Genomic DNA, 15,411 nt, shown 5'->3' with positions numbered 1-15,411 from the left:
TTTTTGTCTATTTGATGAGCATTCGAAATAATGTAATGCGAGTAACACCCTTTAAAGTCCATCGAACGAGAAAGGGTCTGGCAAAGGTCGAAGAAAACAGACGAGAGAAAATTAAAGTTCACAACAACGTGACCGACCCGTTGATTAAAAGCTTTTAACCCTCTCGATTGCGACTAAAGTTCCATTAATCCCTACTTAATAGATTTTCTTGCGGTGTATTAAAAGATGAACGTTGACATAATAGAAATAAATCATCATTTTGAAGATGATTCGATAAATTTAAGATTTTTTTTTTAATACAGAAATATATACATAACTGGTCGAAGTTAGAGAGGATTTAAAGAGATACATATAACTCTAAAGTGCGGTAATGCTCCGTTAGCGGTAATAAGATGGAAGTAATGAGTAACAGTTTTGGAGCGTGACGATTACAAACGTGTGTAGGTAAGTTACTTACGTGTGCTACAGAACGTTCTACTAATCAGAGAGCTGGTGCACGAGATATTCTTGCGAGATGCAAAATTAAAGATTGTCTTACGAAAATTCGTGTGTTTTAATGATCTTTGTTTCTTACAGAACTTGATTGATAATTAATGCAAAAAATTATATATTATTAATTATATTCGATATAATTTTACGATATTTTTTTCATATTGTTAAAGTATAAAGATTAAATACAATTATAAATTGAAGAAAGAAAGAAAGGTCAATTAAATACGAACCATATGATTCATAGATTGACTTAAAGAGATTTGTTCATTAGTATATATTTGAGATCTCCATATCAATACAATATCTTTATTTATTTTATACTCTATTCTTCAATTTATAAATAAATTTTTATTTTTCTAACTTTTTTCAATTTTTTTTTTCAAATGTATATCGTATTAAATATTATCGTATTAAAAGATTTTATTAAAAGATGAAGACATTCAAATCTAATTAAATCATCCGATGAACAAAGAGGACAATCCAAGAAAATAATGTGGATAAGTAGAATTTTTTTTCTTTTAAAATAATAAATCTAATTTAAAAGACATTTAAGTTTCGAAGATAATTCTTATCTATCGTTTCGTTAAATACAGACTGACTGAGTGTATTCCCAACAATCGAATGCTTTATCGATTTTCACTGTAAACCTGTTTATTATTATTTGCAGTGCTTTGTATGCAGTAGGCATTCCTGGAACGTGTAGATTCGAAGTCGTGACTTCGTTAATCCTATAGACGGTACTTTCGTTGTAAATACACGTTTTACCCCTAAAATCTTAAGTAATTTAAATAGTATTTCAAACCTGATGAAAAAAAAATCACGAAAAGGAGAGAAGAAAAAAGAGAAAATTTCTTTCATCGGTCTAGTTTCCAATTTAGATATGTAGATTCGTGCTTATATGGCAAAGTCGACGATTTCAGAGAAAATATTATGCAATCGATTAATCGAAAGCCTTCTATTGAGTAATTACATCAATTCTGAGAATACCGATTTCAACAGATCATGTGTTTAGTTATACACGCTGATGAAAATATAACTTCTCTGAATCATCGAAAACAACAATTGTATGCATATGCAATGCAACTATTGAATAGCTTTCGAAAGATGCGGAGAAAAAAGTAATGAGATGATTAGAAATATAAAAAAAAATTTGCTATAACGAATTGTTTTCATCATAATGATAGTTTCGAATTATTTTTAATTCCTTTTTATTGTCAAGCTTTCTAATTTTATTTTATTTTATTTTTTTTGATATAATTATATCGATGATTATCATAATAAATGATTATTTTTCTTTCAATTTTTTCTGGTAATTATAAGAGAAACAAATACGATTGTATCTCTTATTCGTTTACTATCGTGTAAATATTGACATTGCCTGATCTGATCTAATAATTTTAAATCATTTTCTTAATCCTATTACTGCTTTTTTGCATATTTTAACATTAAATATAAGAACTGACCTCTTAATCATTAAAAATCAATTATTCACATCATGTAATTTCGTAACATTACATAATAATACATGTATTAATATTTATGTATTTCAAGTTCTATTTTATTTTATTATGCTTACGCAATTATTTTGCTATCAAGCATTTTATTTTTCGTTTTTAATATACATCACTTATTAATTAATATCTGTTTCATACTTTAAAATAAGAAACCGTAATCAACTGCAATTACATTCTCGTAAGCAAATTAAATCCGCTATAAGAAAATAACCATAGTAATTAGTAGAAGCATCATGGAAAATCTTAAAAACGAAATTTAATCAATTAACTAATAAAAAAATTTTTTTTCGAAAACTTAGATTAAAATATATTTTCAATTTCATAATAAATTTCAATTATACGGATTTTTCTACAGAGTTTCGTGATTGGCAACTAGATACTATTTTACAAACAAAATTAAATATAATTGAAAAAAAAATCATTTAATGTGTCATTTTTGAGAAAATCTAGTGTGAAATAACAATCATTGATCACGATATTAAACATGTTACGTCCAATTGACATAAGAGACAAATGAAGGTTAGGTGTAAACATTTAATTACAGGAGACAAAATATATGTGAATTCTTGTTACATCATGTACCGTACAATCGCGTGTAATGAAGTTCACGAAGGCAGGCCGTTGTCCGATGCCTTAGAAATTCTTTAATGACTTTATGTTGCACGACACATACAAATAAACGCAGTTTAAGCTTTGTATCTCCATATTCTCAACTGTCGTCTTTTCACAATCTTGCCGCGCCACGGCGCGGCGTGTTCACGGTCGAAGGAAAGCTGATCGCCCCGCTGTGGGAACCGGCATGGATGTTACCTTCGAATTATAACCTGATCCTACATTTGTGTCGCGAGGAATCTTTTTATCCGACCTTTGAAAATTTTTATAAAGAAATTCGATAAAGAAATGTAATAATTGAGTCGAATATTCGTTTTATTTTTATAATTCGTATGGAATTATTGAAAATATAATGAAGAAAGCACATTAAGGATAAAAATGTAAATATTGTATTCGGTAGGTATGACTTCTTTTTCCTTGTGAAAAAGGATAGAAATAGATATTGTATTTATACAAATTTCGAATGTTAATTCGAATGTAAACAAAGCATTCAGATTATATAGAATCAAAATACTTAAAAAATTAAAGCCTGAAGTTTGAATAATTTATCTTTTCTTTTTTTTAAACTTTTTTTTAATTCAATATAACCTATGTATTTAAAGTTGGCAGATCGTATCAAAACATATAATAAGCGACGAAGTGATGATAATTAATACCAATCAATGCGTAATTTTCACATTTAAAGAGGTAAATACTTGCCAACAATAAGTGTTAATAAAGTGTTCGTAAGACTTCAATTCAAACAACAGATAAACACGTGGAGACGAGACTACTACTTCTGTTCATTACAATCATCGTCAAACAGTTAAAATAAACAAGCTAATACAAGCATAAAGAAAGATACTTGTCGTGTCAATTGAAATATATGGATAATCTATTATATATACGTACGATTTTTCATTAATCCCGTTCAGTTGGTAACTCTTCGTAATTCGTCTCAATTGCATTCAATTTTAAAAATTTTATCACGCAAATAAAAAGAGTAATTATCAATAAAATAATTCTTGTTGTTGCTTATTATTGCACTTTCACGACATAAAATATGTTATTAATCGATTAATCATTAATCGATTAATTATTTACGACTCAGACACAAATATCGATCGAGTCGGAAAGAATCGAGAATCTCGCGATTCGTGTTACATCTCGTATATGACAACGATTCCAACGGTCGAAAGAGAACATTTTCAGATTCGCGATGAAATGTTAATTTCATTTTAATCACAATTACACATAACAAAATTAAGATAATCAATCAAATAATCAATAATGATATAACATTTTATCAGCTACTTTTCTCTCTCTAATTATTTTCTCAGAAATAAACGTAAACTAATCTCGTCACGCATCGTTCGCGTCTACCGAATCGACCGACATATGCTAATCACTGTGTACATATACAATTCATAAAAAATTGCCTTACCTCACGAATCTTCGTGAACATTGCTCACTTTCGTTTTTTGATCCAAAGCTTCAGCCTCGCTATTGCTTCGATTCATCTAGGATAGGCGATAATGAGAATCGAAAAGACACCTGACATTCCGGGCGAACACACAACGATGCGCACAACAGACGCGTACTCGTCGATCATCCGATCGCAACTGCAGCCCTTCGGTGCCAGTGCCGGTTCTGTTGCTGCTGGCTGAGAGAAAGAGAGGGAGGGAAGCCACACCGCGAGAAAGCAAGACGAACGGATGTGAAAAAAAAAAGAGAGCGAGAAGGAGGTGTTATCGAGACGGACGAGCCTCCCGTTGCTGTTTCTCCAGTCGGCCACTCCGAACTGACGACCACTATTGTATATACTTCGTATACTGGCGTATAATACACTAAACGCCACACGAGACGCGATTTTAACAAAGATCACTCTCGTTACGAACTATAAATTGAACAGAGACGAAGAATCTTTCTCACGTGAGTTCACATTACGAAGATCTTGAAAGATTACATACGTTGCGAGGGAGGTTATCTTTCTTCGAATCGTATTCTTTCTTTTTTCTTTTTTTTTTTACTTTCGTAGTTTTCACAACCCGATTCTCTTCTCTTTTGTTCGTCAATCACCGGGAACGCCACGTGCAAATCACCAATGGGTATACCGGCTCGGCAACCGTACACTGTAAATACACGCAAAAATGTGCATGCGTGCAAGAGCAGAGACGCGGCACGCATGCGCGGCACACGCACCCACTGCGTGCAATCCCCAGAACAAGTACATGGGGCAAACACCACCCTCGGCCTGTGTCGGCGTTCTTCAACCCCCCACGACAATCCCCTCCATTCAACCCCACATTCACAGAGCAAATCCCCTCGACTACGAGGATACCTCCCGGCGAACCCCTTAATCAATACTCGCCGTTCTCTACCGGCCAGGAATACCATCCTTCGTGTCCTCCTCCCTGGACCAATTTTCGGCATCGTCCACGGCGTTTATCGTTGCGCTTCGTAGCGGTGAGAAATTCGATTTTTCGTATTCGTCTATTGCATCTATTTACGATGCACGGATATTGCACGATGAGAATTTTCAATTTTTTTTTTCGAAAATAATGAAGATCATCGGTAAATGTATAATATAAATAAAATTGTTAGAAATTTTTTTAATCGCTTTCCAACGTTTACGAAGAATTAATCTAGTTGATTGAATTTTATGTAATGGTTTATTAATTTTTTTATGAAGTGAACGGATGAGGGAAATGCAATACTCGCAGCAGGGATGTGGGGAGTTACAATTAAACGATAATGCACTGTGCGTGAAGATAATTCCGAGGGCGCGTTGGTTCCCCGAGGAATAACGCCACAATCCTACGAATTATTTTATTAGCCACGTTACTTGGCGGAAGAAACCTCTTTTCATTCAGCAGCTGTACTCTTACTCGCACAGATGTATCGTAAAATATTATGGCGTGTTCGAGACTAGAATAAGCGTGCAATGAAAACAATACTTTCATTGCCAGATATAGGATACAGTTAGAATATTTTAATATGTAAATTTTTCTCATTGAAATTTAGATTTAAATGTATATCACTCGATATGACAACTTATCGTCAAAAAAGATTATTCTCTTTGAAATGGAAAATATCGAAATTTAAAATTATAATTTAAAAGTTGTATATATGTAATTTCATTTAATATAAAAATTAATCGTAACATCCTGATTACGCAAAGGGTGCCTTAATCCACGAATTATTAGCCCTTTTTACAGAGAGTGCTAAGTATACTTGGGGGTTGAAAAACGTGTCTACAGTGCCGCGCCCAAGTATACTCATTTGTGTAGCAAGCGTTTAAAAAAGCTTTCAGCTTAGGGTTTCGAGCGGTTTAGCTCGTTTATCATTTATTATCGACGATAAATCTTTATTTATACATAGAAATAAGTCTTTGATCTAAAATATGATAATTAAAATTTTATTAAATTACAGAAACAAATATCTTTTTGAATAAATTTTACACATATATGTAATATAATATTGTAATGAAAAAAATCATTTATAGATCAATTGAAGAAAATTTGTATTTCTTATGTTATTAAACAAATTAAATCGTAATTTAATAATCGTAATTTAATAAGAGAAATTATCAATAAATTTCGATAAATTTATATCATGTTTTATAATGACAATTTCATGATGAGAAATATTATTTTTATCTCGCAAATTCAGTTTAACCACCGAAAGAATCACGAAATATGTCACGAAATATCGACGTCTTTACCAATTTTGCGTGTAACTCGCTTGTCTATTATCTATATTTTATTTGTTTAGCTTTTTATGATAATATTATTCAAAGAAATATAATATCTTGAATCAAATTCCTATGTAAAATAATATATAAATATGATTCTACAGAAAAATTAAAATATTACGATATATCTATATATTTCTTTTTTATAATGAATTATGAACGACAAAAGATTTTTATAATAATGGATTTAAAATTGAATGATTTATTGGTACCAGGAACCATTATTGCCATGTTTAAGAAGTTTGTCCTAAGCTCTTCCGTGCACCGATTATTACATTTATTGATCATATTTCAGAATAGATATTTTCGACATGTTATTCTTGAGATCAATTTCATTGTAATCTTGATAAGTTAGTTTTATTTATTTTTTTTTATTCAAAATTTAAATTATATTATAATATGACTGTTCTATTTTGATATTTATAACGTATTACTATCTATTACATAATAACTTGTCTTCAATACTTTTTATAGAGTTTATATATATATATGTATATATATATGAGATATATATAAATTACATATATGTTCATTTAAAATGTAAAATTGTTAAATTTCTAACAGAAATTTATCCAATACATAATTTTATTTAATTGTAGACTTTAGATAAACAGAATCATATCACATGTCATATTTCATGTAATTTTAAAAATCAATCAATGATGTATATTTTTTTAAATGTTTCATTTCAATGCAAAAAAAAATATTTGATAGATACAATATTTGATTATTTAAAATCTTGGATTAAAAAATATCTATTCCGAATTTTTAAAAAAAAATTGGGACAAAAATATAATCTATAAAAATTACTTGCATAATAATTACGGATTACAAAAATTATTCTAATAGAAATGACTTTAACGTAATTAATATAATATATTATATTATATTAATATATTATAATATAATATGAATCGAATAAAATGAATATTTATAATTAATATGAATAATTATGATAAATAATATATAATAAATAAAAATTTGATTAAATATATTCTATTGAAATTAACAAAAAATATGCAAAAATGATAAAGTTAATCAGAATTCTCTTTTAAGAAGATAAAAAAAACAAATAGCAAAAAAAGAATAAAAATTAGGTAAAAATTAGGAAATCAGTGCCATCTCTAGAGTGTCGCGAATGAAATATATATAGAGATAAAGAGAGTAAATAGTATGAAAAGGATAGAAATAGGATCAGAATTGATTGACAATGCCATCTTGCGAGCATCAAAAACAAGATAAGACAAAGTAAGAATTAAGAATCAGTGCTATTTTTTAAATATTTTTATGAGACAAAGATTAATCATTTTTTTTAAAAAAAGATGGCATTGATAGTAAATTCTTATTTTATCTTTTATTTTATTTTGCTTCTTTATTATTCCTCCTCCTTGTTTATATTATTTCATTTACAGTACTCTAGATGGCACTAATTTTCTAATTTTTAGCTTATCTTTATCTTTCTCCATTATTTGTTTTCCTTGTTTATATTTTTGGCGCGTACTTACTAATTTTATTAAATATATAAAATTTATGTATAAAATAAATTTAATATATCACGGAATTATAAAAATATCATAATTTTTAATAATCATTTTTATAATTTTATCTTTTTTAAATTTAATTATTTTTTGTAATAATTTATTAAGGTTAGAAAAATTCGCACACGTGTTATTGAAACTAAAGTTATAAATTTTATTTTAAGTTTTTAAATAAAAATCTAAATTTTTTATATTAAATTTAACTTTTTTATTCATGTCATATTTACGTCATATCGATAACAAATTTATAAAAATGGCATTAAATGATAATAATTCAGAAATCAGTTCTAAATGGTAAGAATATTTAAAGTATTTTAACATTTAATAATTTAAATTAAATAATATTTAATCATTATAATGTCATAACATTATCATAACATTATAACATAAGTTTCATATCTCCATAGTATAAATAAAGATAATAATAAAAGAGAAAACTATATAGATTGGGAAGATTATTTTATGGCTATAGCTTTTTTAAGTGCAAAACGTAGCAAAGATCCTCGTACTCAGGTTGGTGCTTGTATTGTGAATGAAGACAAACAAATTGTAGGTATTGGATATAATGGAATGCCTAAAGGTTGTAGTGACGATGAATTTTCTTGGTGCAAAAATTCTAATGATTCATTAAAAAATAAATCTTTATATGGTATCGTGATAACACTTTGTAATTTATTATTATATATATCTATATTATTTAATGCTGTATGATAATGATAATATGAAATTTGCAGTATGTCATGCTGAAGTTAATGCTATTTTAAATAAGAATTGTAGCAGTGTTAAAAATTGTACCATTTATGTTGCACTTTTTCCATGTAATGAATGTGCTAAAGTAATAATACAATCTGGAATAAAATTAGTTAAATATGTTTCTGATAAACATGCAACAAAGAAAAAAACTATTGCTGCAAAAAAAATGTTTGATGCAGCAGGTATTACATACAGGTATTTTAGTTATTTGGATTACATATTTATTTTTATTAAAGTTGTATAAATGTCAAAAATATAAGAAACCATATAAGAATTTATTGGTACTTAAAATAATTTATTTTTTTTAGATTCCTAAAATTAAAATTTTTAATTTTTGACAATATTTAACAAATATTTTCTATTATGCATCTTTAAATTTACTAACAATATAAATTTTCTTTTTTAAGCCAATATTCTCCAAAAAACAAACAGATAATAATTGATTTCACTGAAATAGATAGTGATAATGATGAAAATAATTAATAAATTTTCACAAAAATAATGTAAGTAATAATAATGACAAAGTCTGTAATGAAAAATTTTTTTTATATATGTATTCATGTTTTATTTTATTTTTTTCATGACATTTTGCAGGTTTAAAATTGTAAACAATATTAATTGTTTGGTAACACAAACATGGCTTATAATTTTACTGAATATTCATTTTTACTGAAAAATTATGGTTACCAATATTTACAAATAAAATTGAATTAGGTACAGATGGAAAGTAAGAATATCTCTACTTATTTTAAATTTTTACAAGTCTATTTTTACCTTTAACATTAATTATATAATATTATGGAAAATAAATAAAACAATGTACAGAAAGTGAAAGAACTTTAGCAATAATACAAAGATACTATGCAGTGTTATCAAGATAATATTATCTGCAACTATATTGCAAACAATATACTGTACAAGTGTAAACAGTGATACGATAAAGTATGGCATGATAAAAACATGTAACAAGTATCTATCATTTCTTTGAAATGATAAAATGATATCTCAATATTCTTTACAAAACAACTGAAGGAAGGGCGATTGTTGATGTCTGATATAATATTTTCATGTTGACTCGTTATTAATATAACAACAAACAGAAATTGAACATAGAGTTTTGACATATATGATAATGATAATACGTTTATGTACATACTATACATATCCATGTTTTTGTCTTTAAAATATTATTTCACTTACGTTTGTAGTCACAACTATGGAGTAAAGTTACATAAAGAAATTATACATGGTGTGATTGAATTCATCATATAGAAAAATATTTAATTAATATTGTGAAAATGTATAGAAATTTTATAAAGAGACAAAAATATTAATATTTATAAAAAACATATTTGACATTATATGTATTATCTTTTAGGAATATATTATTTGAGCTTCTTTCGCATATTACTCAATGTATAAATAGCAATTGCAGAAAATATAATAGTAGATTTCCGTATAATGCGAGTTGCCATAATACAAAAATATTACGATTACTATTTTCATATAACGATTCCTCGTACAATGCGATATGTACATGTTTTATCTTTTTTTAATCAGCATATATATATATATATATTATTTATTTTTAAAAACTATTTGATAAAAGAGAAAATAAAAAGAATATAAAGATTAATATGACAATAATTATTCCAAATATGTTACTTTATATTATTCGTATTATACGAGAAAAATTCTCGTACAGTACGATTTCCTATAACGCAGATTTATACAACCGCGTTATACGGAAGTTTACTGTAATAGCTTATTGCAAATGGCAGTATATATTAGTAATACAATGATTAAAACAATAAGTAATCGCAATTTATATATTATTATTAATTTGCTCGATTTTCAAATCCTTTTAATTAGTATAATAGGTCATCTTAAAAGGTAATTTAAATATATATGTTATAAACTTTATATAAAATCTATATGATGAATTCATTTACATGAGGAGATGGAAGAGGATGTGAGTTGAGGTATCCATGCACTTATTATTTGCTCGTTTGATTAAATCAAGGACTTAAAGGCAAATTTGAACTGAAATCTTTTAAAGATTGATATACCATCCTTAATCAACATTATTTATTTCTTAAAGATTTGATAATTAGTTTTACGAGCGAAATAGAAATTTTTATATCGAGGTAACAACCTCCGGTAAAGATTGGAGCAACTAATATATATATATACACATTATCTTTCCAAAATTTAGTAATTATGCATGAATTTAAGCGTAAAATGTAAATAATATATTTAAAAAAGAAATAGTATTAAAAGATAAAAACGCTTCGGTAGATGCATGGTCAAAAGTTGTAATGTGAGTGATGTATGATAATGTGCATTATTTTTTCTAATGTAAATTGTTTACATTTCGTATATCGATAGACTAGTATAGTAATCATATATTTTATTTGCATTGTACAATAATTAAATGACTAATGGCAAAGTGAATGAATAAAACATCTACATTATCGCTTATGTTACGATATTATTTACGTAGCCCTGAGAAACATTCCATGCATTTACAGAAGGTATGAATTTAAACAATATAATCATGTTCATTATATTTTGATAGAAGATTATTCCATCGATTAATTTTGCACGTAGTGAAATTTTATTCGGCATGTTTTAGGAGCAAATTGAAATATTAAATATATATTACTATGAATACCGCTTGATGCAAATATCTTATTTTTATGATTACCATTAAGATGATATTCAGTGAGCTTTCAACACTGCCATATTATTATATTAACTAATCGCAAAATTATATTCTATGACTTAAATAAAATAGGAAGTGTGGTATGTATATTTATATATATATTGTTAACGTAATAGTTGAAATATATACAAACATTATCACTAGTTTGTAATATCTGCATTTTGTTGAACTTTTTTCTTTTTCATTCAAGGAAACTCACAACTTATAAGTATATATTGGCATTTTGAAAAATAAACAAGGCAATCATAACATCATTCGATTTATACCTGTAAATTTAAACATTATCTTTTATTAAAATTTCTGTGTATCTGATCACATACAGATATATGTTTTTTTATTCTGTTTGTTTGTTTTGCTATTGACACTTATTTTTCAATTTATCATATACTTTGGTAATTTGCGTATACAATACGCACTTTTATCGTTCTTATAATAAGTTTCGTACAGAGACTTTCGCAAATGGACATTACTTCCATATTGACTGTTCTCTCGATGGAATATCAGGGCTCCAATCCAAACGTAGATTATTACCCTGGTTTTAAACATAGGAATAAAATGATATTTCTAGAAGGAAAACGATAGATTGTATTTGTTCACTTGACAAATTTGAACCAGTTTTTACGAATTAAGTGAACCAGACAAATTACGTGACTTGGAACAAAGTCTATTCTCAAAAAGTAGCGTCGAACATATGTGGTACAATTATCGGTGCTCGATGATCGTCTAGTTTTCAAACTCTACATAGTAGAGTATTTCATGTAGACATCGCTGAAAATAGTACACCTTAACATCAAGTAGAAATATTCATAGAGCGCGCATATGAATGTATACAAGTCTTGTATTTTGTACCAATGTGTTAGTTTACGCACGTCATATATTTTACACACTGTACTCCACCCCATTCCTCACCACCCTGCCCCAATCCCATCCGTGCACTAAACATTTTCACACTTTGTCAATCCTTCTTAACGTGAACGTTCTGTCGAATAGAACGTTCATTTAATTCGTTCTGTACCAATTGTTAATTAATATTTAGCTAAAGCCATTCTTTTCTTCGTTCACCTAAAATTCGGGACCTTCAGAGGCGTTTGTCTCTCATGTCCCATCATGTTATAATTTATTATTAAAGACTGTTTATCCAGCACTGTTCACACTACATGAAACGTTCCAGGAACAGTTCGTGTATAATACATGTTTAATAATTATTAATATTAAATCCGCCAATTTCGTTTCTTCTTTCACTATATATGTTCATCGTTCAAGTTCGTTTTTTTTTTTTTTTTTATTTAACGTTAATTTCGTTCTTTCTTTTCTTTTTTTTTTCTTTTGTTTCTTCAACGTAGATCGAAACATATTTTAGCATATTTCTCCTTCACTTGCCTCGTCGTCTAACTACATAACGATTCAGTAACGCTGGATAGCGCGTGCCTGGATCAGTTCTTGATGGAATTCTCTTTTTCTTGATGTTTGATTGTTACGGTCACTTTTGTTTCTGGCGGTCGAAAAGCGGTCGCGTATGGGAAATATTTATGACATTTCACCATAAAATCAGTGATCGTTGAATCGCAATGACCAAAGTCACCGTTGCATAATGACTCCAATACTTTTGTACAATTCTGGAGTGTTACACTTTCGAGACCATCAATGTTTGTGATAAGTGAGAGAGCTTTTATTTGAGCAGAGGGATCCAGGACATATAACATCCTTGCACCCTGAAGTAGATGCGGCAGTGAGTTTCGATTCTTTTTTAGGAATTCAGCATTCAATTGAGTAGCTGTTGAAGCTGAATAAATTCCTGATGTTTGCCGTTTCACTACTTCACCTACAGGCCCTTCCAACGGTGAACGGTTAATGTATAACATGAAACGTACCAAACATGTATGAAGATCTGGATTATTAGGATCTAGACCGTGTGCACGTTTTATCGACCTTAACATTAACAACGTACGACCTGCAAGAAGCATTTGATTATTAAAAATTGCATTAAAAATTAGTTAATAGTAATTAAATTTATAGCATTATATTTTAAAATCATTATTAACTACTTAAAAGTAATTGTTAATATATTAAATATTACACTGTTTTCGATTATTATAAATAATGTAATAAGTAGCAAATTATTTTAAGTGACTCTTATTAAAAATAACCTCCTTTTCTTCGCAAAACAAAATAATTATTCGAAGATTTACGTACCTTTACGAATGTATATTTCAAATGCCATAAGATGCGTCTCTATTCTATTCGATGCCAAATCTTGCAATGGTTGTAAAAATTTGATTGCCTGCTCTAACGGATCCTCGATCTAAAAATAATCATTTAGTTTGAATCAAATTCGGTATTATTTCGAACAATTAATTTAATTTAGATTAATACATCTACTAACCCTTTCCAGTTTCTCCGGTATAAGTTCATCTAGCGTAGGTTGTTCTAAATCAGGATCGGTCTGTTGCCGTGATTTATTGTGCTGTTCTCTTTTTTCTTGAGCTTGAGCAGCCTGTTGTCTTTCCAATTCAGCCTTTCTACGTTGTTTCCTCTGCTTGTTTCTCAATTTTTTTAATTCTGATGGCGCTAAATTTTCTATAAACGAAAATAAAAAACGGAATATTAATCATAATCACAATAAAAAAAGAAAAAAAGAAATACGTGCATGGTATAAGAAACTAAATTAATATTTTAAAATCTACAAATTCCAATTTCACTTTACCTTCACTCTACCTTCATCACAAATTTTATTTTTTTTGTTCAAAATTAAAATGCATCATGTACATCTACATTTACAAATCCAAAATATAAAAATTCTTTTTCTCACTTTTTTATTAAGTAAATTTACTAATGCCATTTTTTTTTAGGATTTGTAAATTTCTACAGAATATCGTTCGTGATATGAACAAAAACAGGGAGAACAACAAATTTCAATTCCAGAAAGGGTTAACGAATTAACAAACCGCCGTTTTCCACCGAGCGCAAGTAAATTGCGCTTTAACCAGCATGAATTCCGCGTTGTCCTGAATTTTCAAGCACCGTAATATCATCGTAATTGTAGCAATAATAAACACGAGAACTGTCCTCAAAGCGATTTCGACAGGCACGAAACTTTTACCGACTTGGGCTTGCGCGCACGCGCGCTGCATTGAGCAAGGTCAAACGTTTATGCCGCGGCCGGGTGGTAAAAGCGATTCCGCCCAGTTTCGCAAAGCCTTTTCTAACTTTTCCTTGCCTCTGGTTGTGACCAGACCTACTGACAGCTGTTTGTAGGTCTGGCATGCATGCACGTGTCACGCGTGCACCATAGTCACGTGCAACCGTGCCGGCTTTACCCGTGAGAGACGGCGATCGACCGAAGGAAAAGGTGGTACCTGTCGGTATCGCCATCTTGATCAATCTTGATTGGATGTAATATCGATTGTAAAATCAAATTTGTGAAATTTATTTAAGGATCAGAATTAATATTGATTTTGACTTTTTTTAAATAATTAAATATAATTTTAATGTAAGTTTATTTTTATAATAGATAAAAAAAAGAATAAATGATTCCTTTTGACTCTTGTAAATTCTAAAAATGTATAAGAAGAATGTATAATTTTAAAATAATCAAAATATTTTATAATAATGTAAAGAACCAAATTATTTGAGTGAAATATAGCTTGGCTCAAAGTATTCAAATGAGAATACCAGAAGAGATCGTTACAACAGCGTTTTTTATCAATAAAATCTACACCACGTAATAGGAACGTTTCTGACGAAAACTTTTCTTTTTTAATTAGATGAAAATTTGCAACGAGTCCTACCATCGATCACGTTGATTTATAATTAATCGTGGAAAGTACTGTTCGAGGCGGTCGAAGAAATTCGAGTTTATTGCGCTAATTCTTCAACACTTAACTTGCTCAGTGGGCATCAACATTTTAATTACAGTCCTATTAATGCAGTTTTATAACACGAAAAATAACGCGCACGCTTTCCAATTATGTAAGGAATAGTCAATGCATTTTTTAATTAAAACGTGATAGAAAAAGAGACTGTCCTCTACTTTATAAATTCGTG

At 28.8% G+C, this 15,411-nt stretch overlaps 3 protein-coding genes across 4 annotated transcripts in view; 1 reads left to right on the top strand and 2 right to left on the bottom strand.

Annotated features, from left to right (window-relative positions):
* Positions 1-4,183, bottom strand: part of LOC107993729 (growth arrest-specific protein 2-like) — a 33,660-nt gene extending 29,477 nt beyond the window's left edge. The window contains exon 1 of the mRNA XM_017050317.3: positions 4,042-4,183. The gene's annotated coding sequence lies outside the window, so the exon portion shown is untranslated. The remainder of the gene's footprint in view (positions 1-4,041) is intronic.
* Positions 4,184-4,822: 639 nt separating this feature from the next.
* LOC107993770 (deoxycytidylate deaminase) lies at positions 4,823-10,049 on the top strand. 2 transcript variants are annotated; one of them, XM_017050375.3, is made up of 6 exons: positions 4,823-5,063; positions 5,290-8,183; positions 8,297-8,538; positions 8,624-8,837; positions 9,050-9,145; positions 9,237-10,049. In XM_017050375.3, exons 2-5 carry the CDS (start codon positions 8,104-8,106, stop codon positions 9,123-9,125), a joined length of 612 nt encoding a protein of 203 aa, XP_016905864.1. In that variant the 5' UTR covers positions 4,823-5,063; positions 5,290-8,103; the 3' UTR covers positions 9,126-9,145; positions 9,237-10,049. The 2 variants fall into 2 exon arrangements, with proteins under 2 accessions (XP_016905864.1, XP_061932308.1); XM_062076324.1 differs by lacking the exons at positions 9,050-9,145; positions 9,237-10,049 and adding an exon at positions 8,951-9,005.
* Positions 10,050-10,716: 667 nt separating this feature from the next.
* The window catches only part of LOC107993768 (N-alpha-acetyltransferase 15, NatA auxiliary subunit), a 46,626-nt gene continuing 41,931 nt past the window's right edge, over positions 10,717-15,411 (bottom strand). Inside the window, exons 9-11 of the mRNA XM_017050374.2 lie at positions 13,751-13,944; positions 13,561-13,669; positions 10,717-13,318 (exon numbers count right to left, since the gene is read on the bottom strand). Coding sequence (XP_016905863.1) covers positions 12,801-13,318; positions 13,561-13,669; positions 13,751-13,944 — 821 coding nt within the window. The 3' untranslated portion in view covers positions 10,717-12,800. The remainder of the gene's footprint in view (positions 13,319-13,560; positions 13,670-13,750; positions 13,945-15,411) is intronic.

Source organism: Apis cerana, linkage group LG6, assembly GCF_029169275.1.
Source record: "Apis cerana isolate GH-2021 linkage group LG6, AcerK_1.0, whole genome shotgun sequence".
NCBI classification, from domain to species: domain Eukaryota; kingdom Metazoa; phylum Arthropoda; class Insecta; order Hymenoptera; family Apidae; genus Apis; species Apis cerana.
Note: the sequence above shows the minus strand (reverse complement) of the source record. Positions and strands in the feature narration are given on the sequence as shown.